The sequence below is a fragment of the Adiantum capillus-veneris genome, chromosome 4, assembly GCF_014529385.1.
Source record: "Adiantum capillus-veneris isolate H3 chromosome 4, ASM1452938v2, whole genome shotgun sequence".
Classification (NCBI taxonomy): domain Eukaryota; kingdom Viridiplantae; phylum Streptophyta; class Polypodiopsida; order Polypodiales; family Pteridaceae; genus Adiantum; species Adiantum capillus-veneris.
The window spans coordinates 104,803,849-104,829,633 of NC_140934.1; the positions used below are offsets into that span (position 1 = coordinate 104,803,849).

At 40.5% G+C, this 25,785-nt stretch overlaps 2 protein-coding genes across 4 annotated transcripts; one reads left to right on the forward strand and one right to left on the reverse strand.

Annotated features, from left to right (window-relative positions):
• Nucleotides 1-9,812: 9,812 nt before the first annotated feature.
• On the forward strand, nucleotides 9,813-16,113 carry EMB2769 (Cwf15 / Cwc15 cell cycle control family protein). Its single transcript, XM_086510952.1, has 7 exons — nucleotides 9,813-10,054; nucleotides 14,737-14,840; nucleotides 14,921-14,977; nucleotides 15,055-15,145; nucleotides 15,235-15,334; nucleotides 15,430-15,524; nucleotides 15,701-16,113. Exons 1-7 carry the CDS (start codon nucleotides 9,924-9,926, stop codon nucleotides 15,822-15,824), a joined length of 702 nt encoding a protein of 233 aa, XP_086367078.1. The 5' UTR covers nucleotides 9,813-9,923; the 3' UTR covers nucleotides 15,825-16,113.
• Nucleotides 16,114-23,772: 7,659 nt separating this feature from the next.
• Nucleotides 23,773-25,064, reverse strand: LOC147459734 (Microsomal signal peptidase 12 kDa subunit (SPC12)). Of its 3 annotated transcripts, none has more exons than XM_086510954.1 (3): nucleotides 24,934-25,064; nucleotides 24,091-24,409; nucleotides 23,773-23,938 (listed from the first exon to the last, which is right to left on the reverse strand). In XM_086510954.1, exon 2 carries the CDS (start codon nucleotides 24,391-24,393, stop codon nucleotides 24,097-24,099), a length of 297 nt encoding a protein of 98 aa, XP_086367080.1. In that variant the 5' UTR covers nucleotides 24,394-24,409; nucleotides 24,934-25,064; the 3' UTR covers nucleotides 23,773-23,938; nucleotides 24,091-24,096. The 3 variants fall into 3 exon arrangements, with proteins under 3 accessions (XP_086367080.1, XP_086367081.1, XP_086367079.1); XM_086510955.1 differs by having other exon boundaries at nucleotides 23,773-23,962; XM_086510953.1 differs by having other exon boundaries at nucleotides 23,773-24,409.
• Between the last annotated feature and the right edge of the window lie 721 nt (nucleotides 25,065-25,785).

A 25,785-nucleotide genomic window follows, 5' to 3' on the forward strand; every position in this document is an offset into this window, starting at 1 on the left:
CAAATATTAATTAATAAGTAGCAAATGAGCTCAGATGAAAAAACTGAACATACACTGATGATCAAAAGGACAAGGCGGATAGACACAAAAAATTTCAATCAAATCGGCAGATAGAAGCGGGAAGCCTAAATTAAGCGACCAAGGCCTACTTTTGCAGAATTCTTGCAGAATGAGCTACAGGAATTCGATTGGGAAATTTTTTGAGTCTAACATAGATTTCATGGCCTAGTAGGACTAACAGGGGAATTTGGAAAAAAATGGTTCGGAAAGTCCGAGTATAGATATCCAGGGTAATCTAAAATCACCTCATTTCCACTTGTCGCCTTTGGAGAGAGAGCTTTCGACCTTCTTCGCACGCATTTTCCGGAGTCCACAGTTGCCTGTTTACAGCGCCGTCTCACACAAGACATGAGGGGTAACTTCTACACTTATCAATGATCCATTCTGTATGGCTGGTAGCTAGTCTAAACCCCGGGAAAAAACCCTAGAACCCAAGCAGTGCACAAAGTCCTACGACCAAAATTTGACCATAGCGGCCTATCAGGTCAACCAAATCGGACGAAACTTGACCTGTAGCATGCCCCTACATAATAGAACACTTCTATATCAACAGTTGACCATTCGGCAGGGGTCGAGGGGGTCCCAAGTAGAAAAGCTAGGTTTTTGGCAGATGCCATAATTGGATTCTAACTCCACAGACAGCTTATAGACTGGGTCTATACACAATGTATATGGTTGGTTTCATAAATTCAATCAAGACAAGCTCTTGAAAAGCAGAAGATAGCTCGAAGACTATAGAGAAAGTGTCAAATTTGACATATGAAGTCAAACTGACTCCAAATGGGCCAAAAATAGATGAGTTGCTTCAGGACTATGTAGGGGACAAGTCCATAGCTTCAAACGTGACTAACCAACTCCACTGACTATGTAGTTACAAAAATCGGTAAATTCATAGTCGACAAAGCAAGAAGGATGCCGACAAGACAAAACTTTACCAAATTCAATTTATGACTTGTTTTAGGTGTATTGAATATGTTTAGGTCAGCATTTGTCAAGTTTTACAAAAAAAATTGACTACTGTAAATAATCGCGATTACTTACTTTTGTAAATTTTTGGCTTGAAAATGGAACCTTCACATCACCTATCATTTGTACACTCCTATTATATGCCACATTTCAAGTATGAGCCAAATTGAACAATGATAACTTGGAAAATTGCCAAAAAACGCAAAGAAATCCTTTCAAACCAATTTTTGAGTTATCTGTCACATTTTTTGATCCAAATCACCTCAAATCTCATACACGGAGTCTACATCATGCCTAGAACCAAGTTTCACCAAAAAATGTTCATTTTGATGAAAAAGTTAATAATCACGATTATTTACTTTTTTGCCAAGATGGGGGGAAATTGCAACTTTGACTTCATGGGACCAAAGCACATGATGTCCCAGGCCCACTGACCAAGTTTGGAGCTCAAAATATCAAAATCCCTTTATATCTACTTTTTCAGAGACTGAAAGCCTAAATCTGGCACCATTTTCACCCTGTGCACTCAAATGAGCCCATATTTTACTCAAGAGTATATAGTTGGTATACATTTCAAGCCTATGATGCCAAAATTGCAAAAAGTTGGAAAAATTAATCAGCTATAAATAATCGCGATTATTTATTTTTGTTGCAAATTTTTGCTTGTACTTTATGATTTTGGCCTTTACATGTTTTTATGCATCTATGCATGTTCAAAAATTGATTTGAAGCAAATTCGACTCATTTGTCAGCAATTTAGACTGAAGGACATTTCAGAGCAGAAATTGCAAAAATTTTCTAACTTTGACACTGTATTCACCTAATAAGAGCAATGCAAGCTGCGGAGAAGGCCAAGAAGAGGGTCTCCCAAAAAGAGAAGCTGCAAGAGCTGCCACCCTACCAACTGGACCTCAATTCGGTAAATACGGCCGAAGCAACGTACTTGTCCCCACAGAACAGTTTGAGGAAAACAATACAACGATTTTCATAGGCAGGTTTAAAAGTGAAGAAGGACATAAAGTAGAGCTACAACTGCTACCTAAAGAAATCTATGATGTCGCGGCAAAGCCTGACACAAAAGAGGCCAACAGAAGGCTCCGCCTCAGAGAATTCTACGACCAAGAACCATGTGGTGTAGACTTCCAGAAAGCCTATGAGCTCTTGTATACAATCAAGGAAGACGGATCAACCCAAATTACTGACCAACAAGGGCAAAAAGTCGAAGTAGTCATCACAAAAGAGATTCTGGCCGAGGCTTTAAAGTTGCCAATAGAGGGGATGACAATGAGGGCCCATGACTGAAAGACACCAGGCACTTTCACCAAGGAAACTACTGCGGCAACGTTTGCTGATCTCATCCAGAAGCAAGTGGAAGAACCAACACGGTTATATCATCAACACTTCCACTTTCTAGCAAAGAGACCGCCAAGGTACACAACACCAAATCATGCAATTGCGACTACATTCACACAAGTGTTGAAGTCGACAACCAGGCAACCCATTGATCATGCGCAGTATGTGCTATCAATGCTGAAGGGTACCAAGAAAGAGGTTAAGATCACGTATCTAGGTGCACCTGAGGTATTAACAAGAATAGCGTACCATGTTATCGGCATGGCATACAATTTTCCGCCTGCCCCAGATCAGAACACATGGATCGTGTCGGCACAACCATCTCCAAGAACCACCCGCTCGTCAAAGAGAGTTTACAAATCTGATGAAGAGTCTGCATAAATTTCTCATGAAGCACATAGCAGCGAAAGCTCAGACAATGAAGAGAAGAGAGCCAGAAGAGAGGAGATGAAGAAGAAAGCAGTGGCTACACATCAGGAAGAACCTCAGCAGAAGAAGGCGAGGTTTGAAAGGGAAAAACAAACCTACGAAAGAAGCCGCCAAGCTACAGGAGAGGACCTGGAAAAGTGGGTTCCAAAAGAGATAAAGGGACCTAGAACAAAGAACCCTGCAAGGAAGGAAGCAGAGGACCCCATTGATTTCCTTGAAAGAGTGTATGCAGAGGCAGAAGCACTCAAGCTAAAAGAAGCACAAGAGAGTGAAAGAAAAGCAAGAGAAGCATCAAAGCAACAAACTCAATCGGAGGCTACTGCACAAAGCGAGGCACAATAGTATCAGGAGGAGATGTCTCCAAAGCCTACCTCACCTGCTACGGAACAACACGACCACCCGATGCCAAGCCCTCCACCTTCACCAACACTTAGACCCACAGAGGGAGAGCAAGCCAAAGAAAAGGAACTTGATCCGCAAAAGGCGGCAAGTCCTGAACCACAAGAGACTGCCCATTTTGAGCAACCCAAGGCACAAGAAATAGATACCACACCTTCTACAACCACCTAGCAGAAAACGACTGAGGCATCTACGAAGCCTAAAGAAGACAAAGCAACTGAAGCAACCACACAGCCTCAAGGAGAAGTAGAACACCTGTCGCTACCACAAACAACCACCACAACCCCACCCAAGGAACCACCCACAGAGACTGTTGAAACATCTAGGCAGCTCACAGAGCAAGAAGACTGGCAGACGAATGACGAAGTCATCTTGCAAGTTAATGAATATGCAAAATAGATGCAAGAGATGACTAAGAAAATGCGAATAGTCGCACTTAGCCACAGTGCTAAGGCTAGAGAGCTGGAGATGGTCATCAACGCTCTCCAAGGAGAGCTAGAGGACAGAATGAATGTCATCTCCGATCTGCAAAGATAAATCCAAGAGCTGAGAGCTGAAGCTGAACAACACCAGCTAGCAAAAGAGAAGCAACAAAAAGAAATGGAAGAGCTAGGTGAACTTCTCACGAAGTTAGCAGATGCCTGTAAGACAAAAGACAAACAACTAACAGAGGTTACCAATGAACTCTTAACTACAACTCTGTCAGTACAAAAGATCCAAGTGCAGATCGACATAGCGAATGCTTCACTGCAATATTCATAGCAAAGGATCAATGATCAGGCAACTTTTTGCGACAAATAAGGGTAAATCCAGCAGTTGCCTCGATCAAAGGTACATATGAAGTATACAAAGCTTTAGAAAATAAGAACAAGGATCTTGAACTTGAGCTAAAGTTAGAATAGTCACAACGATGAGACCTTGCACTAATACGGGTACAAAGAGAGGAACAGCTGCTCAAGGAGATAGAAGAGCTCAAGCGAGTTAATCAGCTGCTGCGAGACGATCAGCCAGAGATATAAGAAGAAGCTGGTACATCCGAGCAACCACACATTGAAATTCCCTTAGTCTCTTTTGCTGAGATGGAAACACATCCGGTAGAAGGGCTAGGAGGAGAGGAAGCATTTCAGATACCACTAATTGATGCTGAGCAGATGCCAATGGTCCAGCTGTCAAAAGCTGAAGAAGATGCACTCAAGGAGCAGGTTGCTCAAGAGATAGAGGAACAATGGAAAGCAGCGATGGATTGGGAGTTGAGAGTTCTCCATTCAATCAACGTTACTCAACTCACTCCCAACCAAATCAATGCACAATGACATCAACAATCACTGCCATATCCTTTGATCAAGGTAGAACTTTTAAAGTCAAAGAAAGATTATACAAAGATATGCAGGAAGAAGGCGTAGAGGAAGTCCACCCCAAGTGGAGAAAGAGCTGACTGAACAAGAATCCCAGATACTTGATTCTGTTCACAAGAGCACCTACATCACTTCAAAAAGACCTAACCTTTTGTCCTATACCAAGAGTAAGGACATGGCAAGCACATGAAGCAATGACAAAGAAGCGGCCTACATGGGTGAATTATCCGAGATTGCCAACTCTAGAAAAGGAAACACCAATAGAGGAATACATGGTGAAAACCCTAACGGGCGTCATGGCATTCTTCAAAAGTTTCCTTGATCTCTCATGTGCTATGCTCTACAAAATTTGGCGAATGCTGCTCACATGCATTGAAGCTTTTCACGAGCCAGAGCAACCAGGAGCACCGTGGATGTCATTCCTTGAGGGCAATAAGGGTCTTTGCTACGACCTAAGCGGCCAACCTTCCGAAGAAGTCCTTTATGGCTTCTACGCCCGATGCATGTTCTTGCCATCTAGAAATATGTTGGCGTTTGAGGAAGCGTTTTATACAAGGTTCTTCACTTGGCGAATGGACATTTTTGGGCCAGTGATTAACAACCTAACCTCCAGATTTGTTGGTTACTCAACCATTGAGTTCAAAAACAGGGGTACCATGCAGTTCTTACAGGTTCCATACAAAGAAAGAAAGATTAGATATGAGAAGGCTTTACATGCACTTAAAGACCACCTCGCCAACCATCAACCCAAAGATTACTTCAGCCCATAAAGCTGTGTCAAGGGACGACACAGGCGAGGAGGGGGGGAATGTTAGCAGTAAGATAACTCGGATACCATTTTTCGTAGCTCTCATTGTAAAAACATTTATTATTTTGATGAATTGGGAATATTGTAACTCCTATTTTCTAGATAAATATTTTAATTGATGAGCCGGGGCTACAAGCTTCTAGATTGTATCAACCTGTCTTCAGTTAGAGCTTCCAGATTATTAGTTTTGATCACCAAAAACCTTGGCTAAGGTATAAAAGCCAATTTTTGTAAGTGTTTCATAAGTTTTTGGATAATGAAATACAACGTGAGCTAACGACGCTCACTTCTCTTCTTCTCGCGCTTCCTACTCCCTCCCTGGTTGTCACATTGTAGTCGTGTCTATTGCGTTGCAACCACAGGTAAGAGCTCTACGCATTGACGTAAGCATTTCATGGTATTTTGTAGCTTTTGGCATCACCGACCCGCAGCCTAATCTCATCCTAAGTAGAAATTTACACTTCAAAATCAATAACTAAGTATAGGCGGGGTATTGAGGCATCATTGCTAAGCATTTAGATGCATTCTGGGTCAAAAACGACTGTCAAAAACTCATTGCTGTTAATAATCGTGATTTTTGTACTTGACCTAAAGTGAGATTTGAGACCATAAGCATGTGTTCTTAGGTCTTATAAACATGTCCTTGAAGTTTGTTATGTTTGGATGTCATTTGATGCTGCAACGGATGTGATTTGTTTGCCGATGAGCGATTGGCTTTTGGCGATTTCTTTCATTTGAGTGTAGCCTGAGTTAGATGCGAGTTGTTTGTTTGTTTTCCAAGAGATTGACAATCTCTTGTAGCCTCTATGCACTAGTCGAGTCAGCTTCGTCCCATGGATTGACAATTTTATTCGTGGTTCTTGCTATGTGTGCAATAAGATAGGAGTGAGGTTAGACACCCGTCCCACACAAGCCGAATGGTGAAATTGATTGCTATAAGGCTCGACTTGTTGCAAAGGGTTATGCACAACAAAAAGGCATAGATTATGAAGAGACTTTTGCTTCCACTTTTCATATGACTATTGTGTGTTTTCTATGTGGATTGGAAGCTCATTTTGGTTGGGATGTACATCAGTCAGACATTGTTACTACTTGCTTGAATGTTGCATATTTGAGGAAGTTTATGTGATGTAGCCTTGCGGTTTTGTCATCAAAGGGCAGGAAGATAAAGTGTGCAAATGTAAGAAAGCTTTGTATGGGTTGAAGCAATCTCCTAGTGCTTGGTATGAGAAGGCTGACATTCATTTGGTCAAACGAGGCTTTCGTAATAGTCCAACAAAAAGCACATTGTACGCAAAGTGTGAGGGTGATGTACTTTGCCGTTCTCTATGTGGATGATTTGATGATCACTGGACCAAATGAGAGACATATTGCTGAATTCTAGGCTGATTTGAATGCTACTTTCAAGATGAAATATTTGGGACTGTTGCATCATTACTTGGATATACACGTTAAGCAATGTGATGGTGGTATTGCCTTGTGCTAGACAAGTTACATAAAGACCGGGTAGAGATATTGCTATGTAAATTTGGACTTGAGGATTGCAAACCTATTGCCACTCCCATGGAAACAGGTTTGAAATTGAGTCTTCATGATGCTGGTGATCCTGCCAATATCACTCTTTACCAAACTGCTATTGGCTGCCTTATTTATGTGTGCAACACAAGGCCGAATATTCAATTTGTAGTCTCACAGGTCATCAAATTTATGCATAGCCCAGGGTCTAAGCATTGGCAAGCTGTCAAGAGGATTTTTTGCTCCTTGAGTGACACTTTACTTCTTGGCTTGTTTTATTGCAAAGGGGGATCATTGCTGCCAGATCTACATGCTATTGTGAACTCGGATTGGGATGATTGTTTTGACACGCGAGGGTCCACGAGTGGTTTTTGTTTCATGCTCGATAGTTCTTCCAGATCATGGTTGAGCAAGAAGAAACCTACTGTGGCCACTCCCAGTTGTGAGCTGAGTACATGGTAGTCTTCATAGCTACGGTTGAGTGTGTATGGCTCATACGCCTTATGGCTGATTTGGGTGTTGGATTAGACAGTGCCAACACTATCTACACTGACAGTCAGAGCTCATTGGCAGTTGCAAGGAACCCATTTTTTCATGCTCATGCAAAGCACATTGAGGTGCATTACCACTATGTCAGGGAGAGGCTTTCAACAAGAGAGATCATCTTGGCTTATGTGCCAACACATGACAACCTTGCAGACCTTTTCACAAAGGCATTATCTCATGAGAAATTCGAAGCTTTCTGCAAACCTTTGGGCTTACTCTCCTTTGTGGACTCATCAAGTCCTCAAGGCATGGCACTTCCCTATACTCTATGTGCCAACTCTCGTTCACTGCATCACTCCAATATACATGTGGTAGTGATGTGTGTGAACACACTTAGGACCATCGGGGCCATTTTTTCCCTCACTAGGAGGTTTTTTCCCCGGTGCATTGTATATATGCCCATCAATCTAGGGCTATCTTACCTTTCAATGCACACTAAGTAATACACTCTCTGTTGTGTTCCTTGAGCTTCCTTCGTCTTCTCCAAGCTGTGTGTGTTTCCCAGTAACCCTTTTCCAACAGTCAATCCCTACTGCTTGTGATTGTTGAACAACCTCTAGTAATACATGGCTGGCATGGCCATCAACTATCAATAGATGTCTGCTACTCTTTCCAATGCTTTTGGTGATTGCATTATAAAAATGTTGAAGCCATGCTTTGAAAAGTTCTCCCGTCATCCAAGCCTTCTTTTGCATTGCCATTGCCACTCCTTCTTCACAATCTTGAATGTGATTGCTTGTTATGCAGCTTCCTCTGAAAATGTAGTATAACAAAATGGATCGTCCGATGACAGTCACACAACACAATATGGTCATCCATTCTCTAGAGTCACATGTGATTGCATAGACAAATTTTACACCTTTCTTCACAAGAACCTTCATCCCCTTGTCTCTGGAGCCTTGAAATCCTATTTCGTCCGATTCCATATGTTGGTGTGTGGGTAGTTATGGTCATGTAGAGATTTTGTAATTGTCATGAAGAGACTTCACTATGTCATGGCAAAATCGTGTGATTCTTGATTGGTCCAGTCCCTTGGCGACTTTGAAAACTAGTGAAGGGTGTCGCTTGCGAAAGCTATCCCACCAACTTTTCCCTGGAATACTATTTGTGCACAAAGCAAGCCTTCAAGTGCTGGATGTCACTCTATTAGACATGCCTTGCATTTGCAAGGTGCGGAGATGCCATGAATAGTTCTATAGCATTGTTTGTTGCGAAGCCACTTTGTAAGCTTATTGTGGTTAGGTGGAATGATGCTCTATAGCGTTCACTGGTATGAGAAGTAGGGGCTAGCGAGTGCAGGTGATCAGGGTTTCTACTGTTTTCAGCTTGTGTAGGTTGTTCACATGGTTGCAAGTGTGGGATGCACAAGTGGTTATTATGGGATGGTTGCAGGTTTGGGATGAAGGAGAGATAGACTATTGTGAAGGTGGTAGGGAAGAGGACTTCTCAAGGAAGAACTGGGGTCTTATAAAAAGGGCAGATGGTTCTTCTGGTTATAGACAAGGAGAGTATCTTGATATGGTTCTGATATATTTGTGATTGGATGTGTTCTGATCTGGGTTTGATAGTAATCAACTGGCTTGTCTCATCAGAAGCAGTGTAGTCCATGTGTCTGCTTGTTTCTGAGATGTGTTGCTCTTTGTAAGTTATCGATGTTTTACAATTTTAATTGGAGTGGCCCATTTGCATTGTGATTGCTGAGAATGTGCTTATTGCAGGTTGTGGCTTACGAACGCATAATGTTGGATTTGGCATGGATCCTCATGCTCGGGTGTTATGGAAACTTTTGATGAGTGGCGAAGCGTGAAATTACTTTGGACCGTGAACATTTCAGATACAGTCGTGCATGTAATTAAAACAAGGGAAAGTTACCAAAATACCCCTCTAATTTGTGGAAATTCCCAAAATACTCTTGTGTCTATTTTGGGTGGATTGCTTTGGATTTTGTAGAGTTTATTTCTTTTGACAATTGAGATCCATTTTTGACTGCTTAACACATAATTTCTCATGAATTGGTTGGCAAAAAAGGGCATTTTTCTCTAAAAATAATGAAACAATTCATCATCAAAGCCTACATAACCATCTCAAATTCTAGTTTTAACATCTTACAATGATAAACAATCAACCTTCTTATGAAAAACTACAAAAAAACTGGTCTGTGGAGATGTTTAGTCTCTTATCTAGGGGCATTTTGAGAAATTTGGAAAATTTGAAGGGCATTTTTGCGAATTTTTGACAAAGTATGGAGGGTATTTTTGGAATTTGAGGGGTATTTTGGGAATTTCCACAAATTAGAGGGGAATTTTGCTTTTGGGTTTTATTAATTACTTTTTGCTGTACCCACCCACTAGATACGATTGTTGTTCGTCGGGCTTAAGACGGTAGCGGAAAGCTTTGCAACGAGACTCACCCAATTGTAGTTCGTCGGGCTTAAGACGGTAGCGGAAAGCTTTGCAACGAGACCTTCCGTCTGAGTCGCGAGAGGAAGAAGGATGACAACAGCGGCGCGGCCGACATGGGCTCCAGCCAAAGGAGGGCAGGAACAGGGTGGCACGCGTATGTTCGGCCCTTCTCAGAAATTCTCCTCCCGAGATCTTGCTTCTCATACCACACTGAAAACAAGGTGATCCCCTACCTGCTAGTTCATCTATGAGATCTATGCTCATCAGGTTTGTGCGTGCGCAACTGTGCGTTCACGCTGTTATCGCATGTTGTCTTGTTTCATGTTTCTGGCTACTTCAGACAGACGGGTGATGCCTTGTGCTATCATGAAAATACAATCTAGGGTTAAAGCAGTCGAGGTGTTTGAGGATGCCATGTTTGCAGCACAAAAGCACAGCAAGACACGGGCACACAAATGCTAGAAAAATGGGGCAAATCATAAAGAAAAGGAGCTCATGGGCAACGGTGGAAGTTCTTAGAGGGTCACCCACAAGCACTGAGGTTCTCATTTGGGCTGGCCTAAGGACTAAGAGGATGCATGAAATTGGTTTTGAAGATCAAATTACGAGAGCTAGGATTAGCATTAGGAGTAGGCCAAATGTGAGCTTACCCCTAATCCTTTATGCACATACTCGATGATGAGTTTCAATGATGAAATTAAGGGAGCTAGATTTAGCATTGAGAATGGACTTTAGTTGTAAGAAATTACATGTGAGCTTAGCTCTAATGAAGAGCTCTAGTGCAAGATAGTTCCCAATCTCCCTCATTGAGCTACAGAGCTCTCTAATGCCTGTCTGTCACCCTCTTGTACTTTTCGTGTGACGTATGAAGAGCTTCCTTGACCTTCCTCTTGTGCTTTTCGTGTGACGTATGAAGAGCTTCCTTGACCTTGCTAGAGGATATGTCTAAAACTTCCACAAAGTGGTAAGCTTGGAAGATCTTCTCCTTGGTGGACAAGATGGGTGTACCCTTTTTTCCTCCTTCCACAATCTTAAAAGAGGCTTTTCTTGTGGAAGGGTGTATGTGTTGTTGTATGCAAACTCCATAAGTTGATAGTTATCTACCCCACTGAAAGGTGTGATCTGACACATAGCTTCTCAACAAAGTTAAAACAGTTGAATTTGAAATTCCTAACTGCCTGTCTGTTTGCAAATGAAAAGGTCAAGAAAACTTGATAGTTATCGACCCCACTGAAAGGTGTGATCAGACACATAGCTTCTCAACAAAGTTAAAACAATTGAATTTGAAATTTCTAACTGCCTGTCTGTTTGCAAATGAAATGGTCAAGAAAACTTGAGTGTAGTTCCTCAATTCTCAAACCAGGCTATCTGAAATAAACATGACATTAGAATATCTGAGTTTGACATAATGGATGTAGGCATCCTATGGTATAAGAAAGATACTTATGAAATTGGCGAGTCTTGACAATTAGTGAAAAACAGTACAATAATATCCAAAACTGAAGTGAAAGAGAACTCTTGAGACAAGACGTAGTGGGGCAGAGTTGTTTAAGTTATGCATCTCAAGTGAATGCCCAATGTAATCTTATTTATTAGTTTTGTCATTTTTAGGTCTTTTTTTAGGTCGGGCATCTTTCTAGATTCGTCCATTCGGCCCCAGTTTCTCCCAAGAACAGGTGTTAGGGAGTGAGGGCTTTTTTGTGGCTATCTTCAGCTAGTGTGAGGTTGTTTTCTCATGTCTGGTTGTGTTTAGCCATGTTTAGCTCGGGTTTTGGCTTGGTTCCATGGCCATATAGGCTCTTGTAGGCTGGGAGTATTTTAGGCACAATTATTGCCCTTTTTTCCTTTTGTTTAGCTTTTCCTATTTATATCCAACGTGGGGGACTGAGGGCTGGGTCGGGCAGCCAGGTGTAGGCCCCATATAGGGAGCAGGGAAGGTCACCTCTCTGGTGTTGGATTCAAGCCCTGTGGTCTAAGCCCGTGCGAAACTCCCCTTATAGCATACAGAGGAAAGTCCAGTCTATGTGGAGTGTGCATGGCAACTTTTGCTTTTATATGTAAGGTCTCACACAAAAACAATCAATAATAAGCATAGCATTATTTTTACAATACTGTGTCGAAACTCCTATCTCTCTCTTTGCTCTCGTTCTGCACGGTCAATCTCCTCTCTTGCCATGGCTACACCAAGGCTCCACCCGCCATAGCCACACTAGCCTAACACTGGTATCAAAGCTTGAAGACCTTGCTTGGCCTCGAATCCACTCAACTGTGCGGGAGCAGCCTTGGCAAAGGGGGAAAGAAGCTTCAACGACATGCAGGCTTTTGGCGGTAATGAGCATCAGTAAATTCGCCTTGGCCTAAGTCATCGTCTCCTCATTCAGCCTCCTCAGCCCGTTGCGAGCATAACTCTCTATCCACGCCATGGACGGCGTTGTCTGCTATAGAACTCGCGATTTTTTGCCTTTTTTAATTCACACTTTATTTCAAGTGGCCACCTTATTTGGTCATTAGGCCTCTAATCAAGAAGGCCTTCACACTTATAAAGGCTACAGTCTCAAAGATTAAGCTGCTGCAAATTGTCTATTGAATTAAATTCAATTGTTGCCGACTCTTCAAAGCGGTATTGAAGGTTTGGTGATTTTGAGAGTATTCTCAGCTGCCATACCAACCAAAGGCTTATAGTGGCTAGCAATTGTGTTTCTACCAACATTGTCAAAACACGATTTCCTCGGCTTTATATGCTACGGATCCACTGTTGTGTTAAAAAGCAATTCGAAATTCTATCAACTAGAGAGAGCCACGTGAGTGGCAAAGAGGGGCATGTGGTGCTCTTAACACTTGATTTGGGCTCGTGTTGGAGTTCAAGCCATTTATGTTTTGGGCTTGTGTGTCAGAGTTCAAAGCATATTGCATTTGGCAAGGAACCAACGTGACATATGCAAACACTATGGATGTGCTACAAACAATTCATTGTTTTTGGCCGGATTATGGACAGGGTGTGCTGCAAAGTTCATTGTCTTGAAAATCTTGGACATGATGTGTTCACGGCTCACGAATAGGGATTTTTGGACGTAGTGTGGTCTACATTTCAACTTTGATGAGGTAACCGATGCTCAAGATGACATTGTTTTGGGTGACAAGTTATTGGTTGCAAATCCAAGGTGTATCGAGTAGTCTCTTCATCGATTTGGTCTTCCCACATATGTCCACTATGAGTTGTAGAGAGGGTTGTAAAGTTATGTATCTCAAATGAATGCCCAATGTGATCATATTTGTTTATTTTGTCATTTTTAGGTTCTTTTTTTCTTATTTAACATGAGACTTGGGTCGGGCAATTGAGTTGAGGGGTATAAAAGAACCCCTAGCCCCCATTGGAATAATGTTCTAATTCATTGCCAAGTTGGTTGGTTCGAGCAATCTCTCTCTCTCTCTCTCTCTCTCTCTCTCTCTCTCTCTCTCTCTCTCTCGCATTTTCTCGAGGAGTTTCCCACTCAGATTTTGGCCTCTCGATCAGATGCCTGTTGCAGTACTTTCTTTGTATATTGATCAAACTGTTGGTTACAACTTCTCATGTGAGCCCATTCAACAATTTGAGTCCTAATGGCACTGTGGCCTCTAATATTTAGGCACTTGGTCCCAAAAGCATGATCAAAACAGTAAAAAGTCAACTGCTAATAATAATTGGTGCCAAGAAAGCACCCAACGTATAAAAATTCTCACGTTGACTGATATGTACGCAGTGCCACCTCACGCCCATTATCTGTACACTACCACGTCAGCCTATCTGTACAGCTTTGCAGATTCCAGGCCCCTCTGCTTGGGTCTTGGCTTCGGGATGCTCTTGGCCGGCTCTTCTCCCCATCAGTTGGATACAGTAGTGGCATGTACCTTTTTGTGACATATAGTGCCCGCGCACACCCCCCCCCCCCTTCCCAAAAAAAGGAAAAAAAAGAAAAGAAAAAAAGACCGCACCCCACCCAAAAAAAGAAAAAGAAGAGTAATTGCCCCGGATTACCCTTGTCTAAACGTTTTTTGTTTCTATGTTGTGGGCTGGCTAGTAATCAAGAGTTTTCCTAAGTTGTGATAGGTTGGTTGTTTACTATTAAATTTAATCAGGAACGACCTGTATACAAAGCTGCATCTTACTCTTGGGTATTGAGGAATGAGTAGGGATGTCATAGCGATTATTGTCTAAGCCAAAGGTAATGATCTTTCACTTCTTGTCTGGACAAGCATTGAAATTAAGGTTGCTTGTCAAGTTTTGGAGATCGTGTTGAAATTTGTGGTGTATTGGTTCATGGCTGTTACGTGTAGAATGTCATGTCGTTTACAGCCATTTGTAGGATAAAAGAGATTGCCCTGTTCTTTTATGTCTGCATCATAAGATGTTGAAGTTAAGATGTCAAGTTCTCGCAATCTTTTGAATGGAATGATTTAAAGCTGGATTCTTGTGCAAAGTAGGTGAACTTCATTGTAAGTAAGATTGTCTAAATTTTTGCAATTCATGTTAAAGTAGTAGTTGGTTTTCAAGAAAAGGTATAAATCACAAATTACAATAAGATAGTCTAAATTTTTGCAATTCATGTTAAAGTAGTAGTTGGTTTTCAAGAATAGATATAAATCACAAATGAATTTGTCTTTTGCGAATTCAGTTTTGCTTTTTTGTCCTTCGAGTTTGTGTTATCACTTGATTGTATGTTTTGTGTGAGTGCTTTAGCCTTTGTGTTTGTATGTAAGGTCGGCTGAACCTTTCTGATCACATGAATGTAAAAGATAAGAGTATGAGGGATGGCTTGGCTTTCAAAGTTTTCAGTGTACAGTTGGCAAGGCTTTGAGCATTTTCATAATCAGAAATTCTGAAATTATTTATTAATCTAACGGAGCTCTTTAAATATGAATCCAGGAAGGACGGCCAGGACACACAGGATGACCTGCGTAAGAGAAATCTGAGGGACGAGTTAGAGGACCGGGAAAGGAAACATTTTTCAAAAGATAGAGGCTACAGTGGTACAGCTGTTTTGTTTAACAGTTTAAAAGAGTGTTTGGGTTTTAAAGATCTCAAAATTTATGGTGACTTCATTGCATAGATGATCGCGAAAGGAGAAGAGGGACAGCTGGAAGCATGCTGTACTTGGAAAATGGAGGTATAATGTGGATTTGTTTATGAAGAATCTTACTGTATTGTCGTAAGGCTATATACTGATGCGGAAGCTAGCTGCAGGGCCAAGGAGAGATACAGAGGAGAAGCTAGCCATTAAAAACATTGATGCTGATGATTCAGATGTGGATTTGAAGAGTGATTCTGATGAAAGGTAAGGCCTTTTGATTGTATGGATTTTACATAGCACATGGCATCTGGTCTTGAATCGTGATTCTAATTTAAAGATTTGCGGTGAGTTAGTGACGGTGACGACGATGATGATGATGAGGACGAGACAGCAGCTCTGCTGGCTGAGTTAGAGCGGATAAAGAAAGAAAGAGCAGAAGAAAAACTGAGAAAGGTGTTCACACATTTGTTGTAGTCATCTGTCTAAATGGAGTTCCGGGTAATACCTGTTGGTTGTAATCATACTTTGCCTTCTGCAATGGCTTGCAGGAGAGACAGAAGCAGGAGGAAGAATTGAAATCAAAAGAAGTTGAGCTTGTTAGAGGAAACCCCTTGCTGAATCCAAATTTCTCAGTGAAGAGGAGGTATATATCTTGTACTTAGTAGGCAGCCTTTGTTTGATATTATACATTATATTTTGATGTTAATTATAGAACTTAAAATGTAATAAAGGTGTATTTTTTGTGTTGATTTCCCTCACATTTTGATTTCCTTTTAGAAGGCCATCATGACTTCTTTTTTTCAATATTTCATTTTGAAGGTGGGATGATGATGTCGTTTTCAAGAATCAGGCACGTGGTGAGCCAAAGGTGGCGAAGCGCTTCATTAATGACACTATCAGGAATGATTTCCATCGCAAGTTTCTCAATAAATACATGAAGTGAGGTGTTTTTCATAGGAGGTATTGGTGTACATAAACAAAAGAAGTCAGGATACTCAGTATTAAAGAACACCTACAGAGGCATCCTCTGTAGTGATCTTTGTTGAACACCTACCCTCAAGCAGCAATGATTTTTGGAGCAGCTAGGATATTGTGTTAAATGATAGGGTGCACAAAAGGAGGAGCCTCTGTTTTTGTGTCCATTGTGTCATTGGAACGATTGCACTTCTGTTTTACGAAGTACAATCGGGGTAGGATATTCTCGATCAAAGAGCTCTCTGTGGATTCTGGCATTGCTGTCTTCTCTTGGCACTTCAATGTTGTGTTTTGTGGCTAAAACAGCGTGTGTATAGAGGGAAATCTTTGGTTCATCAATGCTTCACGTCATGTTATGCCACAAAAAATGGCGTCATGCCATCATGTATTTTGTATACCCTTATCGGATCATTTAAGTACAGTGCTTTGGTTGTTGCTTGTGCTATGCAACCAGCCATTCAAGTGTTGATTTCTTGACATAGTTGAGCTAAATTTCTTGTGCAATAGTAATAGTTGTTTCCTTGTTTGAGTTTTAACCTAAGCCTTCAGCTTAGCCATGCATCCTATTTTCTCCTTGGAGGATAATCATCGTAATTGTTGCCAGTAGGCAACATTTTGCATTTGCAAGAATAGAAGAGTAGTGCAGTGGCAATGTTAGATGGAGCCGTATTTGCCTTATGAGAGAAGCCACTTGCATTTGGATGCATTGATGAAGTAGCATGAGGAAAGGTTGTACATTGCAGAGAGAGAGAGAGGAAAGATAAACGAATGGTGGCAGTTTCTAAAATGTTTATGTTTCCTGTGCTGTCTCTTGCATATCAACTCCCCTATGAATATAGCTCCACGCCCATCCCCATCATCCCTCATTACACCCTCACACCGAAATATCAGTCTGTCTTACTATGTAGAATTAGAGCTCCATCCCCATCATCCCTCCTACAGCTGCACACTGAAATATCAGTCTTGTCTTATTATGTAGCAGTTATATTTTCAACACTTTTATCCTTTTGTGTGGACCTTGAGGACCTTGAGGATGCACACGTATGTTGTCGTGTTGTAGGCCAACTTCGGTCTTTAGAAGACGCTTATAAAGCTCTCTCTCTCTCTCACACACACACACACACACACACACACACACACCGAGCAAGCCTCGTTGGGTAGATCTTTGAGCTTTTGGGTGCTACTTGATGATATCGAACTTGAATGTTAAACATTTGATGGGTGGGTGAGAAACTACAGATTGAGCAAGACATTGCTCCCTTTACATGTACTACAAGACTAAAACCGCATGACTTTGAGATTCTTCCTTTTGCATTGCATAGGTGGGGTATTTTAAAACCTTGACAAGATCCTCTCAGAACAAAAGTAGTTATGGACAAGAATCCCAATCTAGAGTTGCAAAAGTTTTAGGTTCTTATACATAGTCAAACCTTGGTCTCACAGAGTCTTAAAAATAGGTGATGGAAAAATACATTGCATCTTTTATTGTTGGTATGGTCGCAAGTGGCTCAAACCTGCTCTTGTTCGAGTCTGAGGAAGAACCCTTGAGTAATAGCCTGGTAGAGTCCTTGCCTAAATATAGGGAATGAATAGCCATGTGTTTGAATACCAATCCTAGGATCTTATGCCCTATAGGGAGGAGAACCACACTTTAGAAATCCCTAGGAGCCATATGTTCTAAAACAAGGTGGAAAATACTTAGTAGCACACTTCACACATTAGTGATTAATCATTAAGAAGCAATTTCTAAATATTGTTTCCAAAATTTTCAAGCATTGATATAGACATGCATGTGATCCATGTATTAGGACTTGAAAAATATCACACAACTGATGCTCCTTATCATATTTTATGAGTGCAAAAGAGCATAAAGAAGGCACTTATGGTGCATGGAGGTTAAAGAAGAAATGTATACACAAGAGACAAAAGGAAGAGATAGCACTATTTTCTACTTTTATCAACCCACTTATATAGGCAGAGCATGGTTTTTGGACTCCATGAAATCTCCACTTGACTCTGTTGTTCCAATTTTTCTCATAGACAAGCATTTTGATACAATTTTTGACTACAAATTGAAACTATCTTAGTCTACATATTTGGGCATCAAACATAAGTTGTTGAGGAAGATTGTCGAATTTTGTCATTGTTAATCACTGTGTTGTATGCCCCCAAGTCTCTTTGTCAACAAAGCAAGTGGCCACTATATTTGATGTTGGAGATCTCATATGCATTTATGTAATCATTGAACAATCATATTACAATTCTCAATACACCAGACTTAGGTTTTAAGTTGTTCTATTAGAGTTTTTACCTTCTAAATCGTTTCTCAATCTTTTGAGGAGATTTTTTTGTTAAGTTTAAGAGCTTTTGTAAAAACTTTGATTTTGTAAAAGGAATGTGCTACATCTAAACTCGATCTTCATTTCTAAGCTCTTTTATAAATACTTGGTATCATTAACTCGTAGAGATAATCAGTGTGCTTTTAATGTAAACCGCCATGAAATAATAATAACATTAAAAAGGTGTGAAAAACAAAAGGTAGACTCTAAACTTTGGCTTAGAGACTCCTCTGGATCCATCATTTGTTTATTCACAAGGTTGAGGATTTTACAAGGTGAGTGCTCCAAAGCCGGGACGGAAGCTTGCTACAAGACCTATATTGATGATGACATACTTGTTGTATGCAGAGCCAAAGCAATGCTATGCTTTGGTTGGCTCTCAAGGCAAAAAAGCCCATGTTATAAATAGTGCTTTCTATAGCATTAGCTAACGTGTAGATCTTTGAGTTGATTTCCAATTCTTTTCCAGCCGTGTAGATTTTATTGGTTGATGATGTATCTCAAAAATTTTGATTGTGCACGTTTCTTCAGCCAAAGTAAAATTTCTTTTGTTAGAATACTTGATGCGCTCACATAGTCTAAGAATAGAATTGTGTTATGGTATTGATTGCAATACTTTGCCTGTTGATAGGGTCATGAGTCTAGAGCATAACCTTTGAAAAGCACCACATAATGGCTTGGTAAAGGCATTTATTCATACTTCAAATTAGCACGCGATGGTGAATGTGGATCCCAACAAGGTTCACTTCCCGATCAAAATCCATGCTGCAATGAGTAGGACAGAGCCCACACTAAGTGGTACTTAACTAAAATAATCAACCACTTGACTTAAATAAGCTTTCTAGTTTGGGATTAGTTAAAGAAATATTCTCTCATTCCTTCTCTATACTTTAGGAGAAAATATGTCCCCAACCTTCTCTTCTATTTGAAAAAACAGATAATTTCCCCTATATTTTTTTGAGGACGGACTATTTTAGAGGTAGCTAACAAACTCTGTAAAATATGGTAAATAGTATAATTTTTTTGATAACTATTCTAAGCATTTGACTTGCACTCTTAACAGCCTAAGCGACCCACAAGGGTAAAAAATGCAAGATATCCTTGCACTTCCCAAGGAAGGTAAACTTCCTTAGTTGACCATCCTTTCAGATTTGGTTCAATAACTAGCATGAAACTTTACCCCTTATTGAAATTCTATAACAAAAACCGTGTGCTCTATTAAAACTAACCACTCCTTGGTAAAGAAAAAAAATCATGACAAGAAAGCATAACAATTTTAAACCACTATGAGCTTCACCATAATGCTCTCATGGAAAAATAAAATTTTGGCAAAGTGGTCAAGTAGGTGAACATTCCACCTTAGCATGTACCAAACACCTACAACAACTACACAAATTGAGATAGAATAAGTGTAATGGATAGTTATAGAATGCACCCATCACAAAATGTACACGTATCCTTATTAGGTTTTCCCATGTTAAAATATACCCTACTTCATTTATACAAAAAAAGTAGAGGAGTAATGCTAGGAATGAAACTCATAATAATGACCTGGCACACTTTGTTAGGGCTTGGAGTTTGTCAATAGGGCTATGCCTTGCTTTCTATTTCCAATTGTAGCCTCATGGTAGTCATCACAACACATTATGCCAAATAGATGATTTTGAAAGTCAAATTAGAAAGCACTATAGTTCCCATTATTCAAGAATCCAATCTTGAAGGGCATCTTCAAGTAACACTTTTCTTTGTAAAAGGTTGTGTTTGTAAGACCCTTTTTTGATGAAGGGCTTCTTGTGTGGTTTGGATAACTAAAAAACTTGTGCCGAGTGAATCTGATTGCAATTTTCACCCTGAATTGCCATCCCATAAGCTATCTCAACCGAGCCTAGGGAGATGTTTATAATGCTTAAAATTCGAACTCATGGAAGCATGAAAGGGTTAGCTCCATCAGAAACCCATTTAGGTCCATCACTACTTGCACAAATATTTCTGAGCATATCACCGAACATGAGGAGCGTGGCTTTCTATTGATTGCGTTGTATGCATACGAACATTGAATAGCTCATCTTTTGATATCCCATGGCCATGGTCACAAGTTTCTCAATAGAGAGAACCTAGCAACAAAGATTACCCTCATCAAGTTGGACATGGAGGCATGTCGATGGTGTAAAGTAAAAAAAAGCAACAGAAGGACATTTCACAAACAAGTTTTACAGATAAGTAACAACTAAAACTTGATAACATTCCAACTTCTAGGCTAGTGACTAGAGAAGGAGAGCTTTTCGCCGAATGCGATCAATGCGAAAAATGTGTCGGGCAAGCACATTGCACCTACAACTTCATAATGAAGCCAAAGTGGAAGGTCGATGAGCTGTACAAGCTCCTCATGTCATCAAACATAGGCATAAGGCCAAGGCTATTCATGTCCACCACTGCCAAGCTCTTGATGTTAAGCCTACTTTTTTTTGTTGTAGTAGTCATTGAGGTGTAAGATTGCTTTGATCAAATGGACTAGAAATGACAAGACAAGAAATCTAAGTCACAAAGGGAGCATACAAAATCATGAAAAGACATCATGAACCATTAAGAAGATTTGTCAAGCCTCCAATTGAAGGAAAATTAACAAGATAAATCCTAAAACCTAATAATGGAAGGCCAATATGATCCTTATCTTTTGACCACGCGAACAAATAGGTCTAGACATCATGGGCACTTGCAAAAGGAAACTTACTTAGGTGTGGTTGGTGAATAATGTAGTACTTTAGTACAATCTACAATCACATGCATTCATTTTTCTTTCTGCACGGATAAAGGAAGCAAACATTGACTTAAACACAACATAGCCGAGTTCATGAGGAAGGTAATTTTAAAAATACTTTTTTAACCAAAGTAGCACTATATCTTATTTTGTGTGGCAACATGGTAACATATCATGGATATGACTTTGTTTGCAAAGTGAAGAGTGAAGAAAATGTGGACTTGTCATACACTCGCGAAGCAATGTATTCAATCTATGGATAAAACAAGACATGTTTCAAGTAATGATGCATCTATAACTCCAATACCTTATCCTATACATTTATGTACACGCCTCGAAACAATTCTACCACTATCACATGTCTATGTAGAGGCCATAAAAATTTTCCACAATACAAGCAATTATGCATGCTCTCACCCAACCATATTTCATGCTCATACCTCTACTCTTGATTGGAAACCAATTGAGAACTCTTGATTTTTGCACAAAATCAATCTACTTGATCTTTATGCTAGAGTGCATTAGGATAGCTCTACTATTCTATTGCGTGCATGTGTGTGTGTGTGTGTGTGTGTGTGTGTGTGTGTGTGTGTGTGTGTGAGAGAGAGAGAGAGAGAGAGAGAGAGAGCTCTTTATTAAAGTATTCTAGACAACATACAAGACAAAACAACATACATCTATGTCCTCTCGGTATCAAAGAGAAAGGACATGAGCGCAAAAAATAAACTTGTGACAAAATGAAATAGATTGGATTGGGGGGGGGGGGGGGGGGGGGGGGGTGCATGTATGAGGGGTGCAGGTGATGAGCTAGTTAGCCCTTTGCATATCATGGTTGCACACTCCTATTGAGAGAGAGAAACATTTCAAGAGACCTCTTGGTTGTACTCTCCTAATTCACGTAGGAACGTTGCATGAAACTTCAAATCGCTATGCTGATTCCTCACGATTCTTGTTTCCTAGAAACACATTTCTATGGACTTTCATGACATTTCAGCCTTTACTTGCTTTTGAGGGCCAAAATTGTACAAGTTACTTATGATTGGGCATATGTGTGAAATTGGCACATATTGCTAAGTGAACAGTTTGCATAAGGCTTGCTCGAGGTATCCCCCCCCCTCCTCTCATGGATGTCAATAATTTCTTGTACACTTTTTGTTGAAATTGCCTACACACATGGATAATGCAAGTGTAAATTTGCTTTGCGCTTTGATGTCACTACTATTGTCGATAGAGCTGAGGAAACAAATTACATAAGGTTGTTCACGTTCGACGTACGGGACAACTTGTATTTTCCATGAACTAGTACGTGTTGTTTGGGACTCTTTCAAGTCAATGTTGGGGCCTCTGTTGACTGGCCAAAATGAACATTCTTTTTACCGTTGTTGGCTTTTTTTGGCACGTGACAGCCTTGTTATACCTCTCTTATGGCTTTGGATGATCAATTGTATAGAATGGTTAAGGATGAAAGTTAATGTTCTGTACTTAAAATTTTCCATTTCGCGTTTCTTCCTGGGACTAAACCTCCGTTTCTCCTGTTTCCAGACAGTTTCCATTTCTCCATCTCCGAAACTCTTGGCAACTACTAATTATTATACACTCTAGTTCATAAAAGCACATATCAATAAACAAATCAACATGTTCATTAAAAACCTTACCATCTAATATACACTCAAGTTTCTAAAGGCACATATCAATCAACAAATCAACAAGTTCAGAAGGCAGATTGATATATAAGCTCTTTTAAGAAAAACACCTCCCAAATATCACAGACATTCTGACAAAATATATGGCAACTCGAGGCTTGTAATCAATATTAGAAATACAAACAGGAAATTTGCCAAATGAGCTATAGGAAGATTGTATCGAGAGCGCATTTGTCACATGCGTTCTTTTCTTTTCTTCCATTCTGAACCCGAATATAATTGACCAGTTAGGTGTTATAAAAACAGTTCTCATAATTTACAAGACGTCATGAAAGAGAGTCCAGGGCAGCTCCAAATATTGCTCTTGCAATATGGACCTTAATATATTAAAAGACCTCAAGTCCGGTGTTGTAACGCGAGTGATTCTATGTGCAATTCTCCAATATAAAGAAACAGAAGCTTAGAGTGGAACACCTAAGAGGGATCGGGACAAAAGTGCACCTGAACCAATAAAGGAACACTTAAAAGGAGTCGAGCAATAAATGTATGTTACTAATATGCAATGAAGGATGTGAACGATGTGCTCAGAGCAGCTGATTAAGTCATCTATGAACCAACTATTGAGGAGTCCTAGTGCTCAAAATAAACTTTAATCCAAAAACTTGGAAAACATACGTACATAAATTTTTAGAGGTAAACAGACTATCTCTGAAGGTTTTTTCACTAAACTTCTTAATAATATACCTTTTCTCACCTTCATATCTAAAATTTAGAGGTAATTTCCAAAATTTGGAGGTGGAATTACACTAAACCTAGGATTCCCCTGAGCACAATGAGGACCATTTTCAGTGTACAGTTATCTTAGATATGAACTATTCAGATCTAGGAACTAACTATTGATAAATTTCGTGGTCAAGTCCTACCTCTAACAAATGGTCAGCACAATGGCAGATGCAAACCGGAAGAAGGGGGGAAGGGGAGGGGGGGCACGAGCCTCTCGGAAGGCCACAAAAGTGAAAACGTGAGTGGGAGCACAGAACCATCCTTTGAAAACTTAGATCGCTGCATTCTGCCCAAAATAAGGACTTCACTTACATGTTTCAATGGTGCCTCAAAAGCGAAACAAAGATCAAAACCACCAAAAGAAGGTCTTCCATAGTCACTGAAGATAAAACGAACACCAAACTTTGCCCAACAATTGCAAAAGAAAAGTAGTCTCCAACAGTCAATGAAGATTAAAACATAGTAAGTGGTAGCCTTAGAGATCATCACTAGTAACAACAAGGCACCTCATAAGAGCACTACTTTCCTTCAAAGCTCTTGTCTTGTTTACACTACCTCCCTGTTTAACAAAGTCAGTGCACAACTGTTTTTGTGTCAGCAGCTTGATCGTCTCAAGACTCAAAAGAGTAAAATTCTTTAAGAGAATGATCAAGGATATGAAAACAGTCAATGATACAATAATGAGTCCTCATCAAAGTATCCAGGATCTACCTTGTACTATTTCTTGGAGGCCTTGGAGGAGGGCTTCTTTGTGGCAGTGACCTGCGGCGGCTTGCTCTTGGAGGTGGACTCGGCAGCTGCAACCTTTGGATCGAGCCACTGCATGGGGTGCCGATTGAAGCAGCCCCAGTCGGGTACGACGACAAGTAGAACAACAACTACAAGGGCACCGTATACTTGAATCATAAGTTGGAAGGAACCCATCATGTATCCTGCCGCAAAAGCAACCAACGCTGCCAGCAGAAGCGCATACTGCATTATCTGCTCTGCCAATTGCTGACCCTGCCAATCCATGTTCTTGTACTTGTGCCTACAAACAATAGCCAGCGTGAGCTTGATAAATGTGCCCGTGCATGTTGGCTTCAACAGGGCTTCTTCTAAATGTTAACAATAGCACAACTGTGAGCATAGATTGTCTGCACGCACAAACTTAGCATTTTAAAGCCCCTCATAACTTGCATGCATGACGATTCTTTTTAGCGGCAAACAATCAGTTTGAGCTTCTCTCCATACCTTGATTTGGCCCTTTTCTCACACCTACATCGGGTGCACGTGCGCACACATGCGCGCACACACACAAAGATGTTTGCCTGGTGATAACACATACTTCGCAACTATCAGCACTCACAAAATGATATTGCAAATGAAAACGAACAAGGCAGTCCATCGTGCTGACTGGGGGTAAGACCCCCCCCCCCCCCCCCCCCCCCCCCCCCCCCCCGTCTCTCTCTCGCTCTCTCTCAGATCGCAATCTCCTAGGAACGCAGAGCAGTCCTCCTCACCCACCAAGCTCACGATTCTATGGCATCCACAGTGAAAAGACAGAAGACTTACGCGGATCGTGCTCCCCGGCAGCCTCAACGCGCAGAAGAGAAGAGGAACAAGCACAGCGTTTTCAGTCCAAAACTCTTTTAACTCATGTTTCCCGACTCAACTTGTATGGTGTTTGGCCATGTTTATTTTTTTTCAAAATGGCATGAAAATGGAAAAAAAATCATTTGTAAGGAAAAATGCACAAAAAGTAAAAAATTGACACATCACAGTTTGAACTATAAGAGGTGATAACTGACTCTAGGAATATTTTTCACGGGGGTTTAATAGGACGAGAGGAGTTATCGGCAGTTATTCGATACTCTGTGTGGTCACTTAAACTGCGGAGTGAACACCTATAAATAGGACCCATTAATCTTAATTTGGAGATTGGAACTTTTTTATCTCTTGGAACTCTAAACACTAGGTATCTTGTAGAGTTTATGAGCACTAAGTGCTCTATCAATTGTACTTCTGAACCGGTTTATGAATTTGAATCTACATCTCCAGTTGTCTCAGTCCATGTCATTTGTTGTTTTTTCGAATTCATAATATTTGATCTTTTGACATCTGGTATGAGATTGGCCATCTAACTTTGAATCTTTAACTTTGGAGTAGTTGTCAAGTGGCCAACTCATTCCATTTTGGTGATCATAGTGGTGACATATAGCTCTTGAAAAAAACCAGGCTCCAACTTAAAATTCAGAGTCAACTAGCTATTCACAATGCCTCCACATCGTCCACTATAAGGAGAGAGAGACACTACAGTGTTTGCTAAGGATCAGGACCATATCGGCACAATAGCTGAGGAATCAGAGCAGGGCTATGATGAGGAGCAACCACGCTCTTAGGGTGAAGAAATTGACACCAATCTAG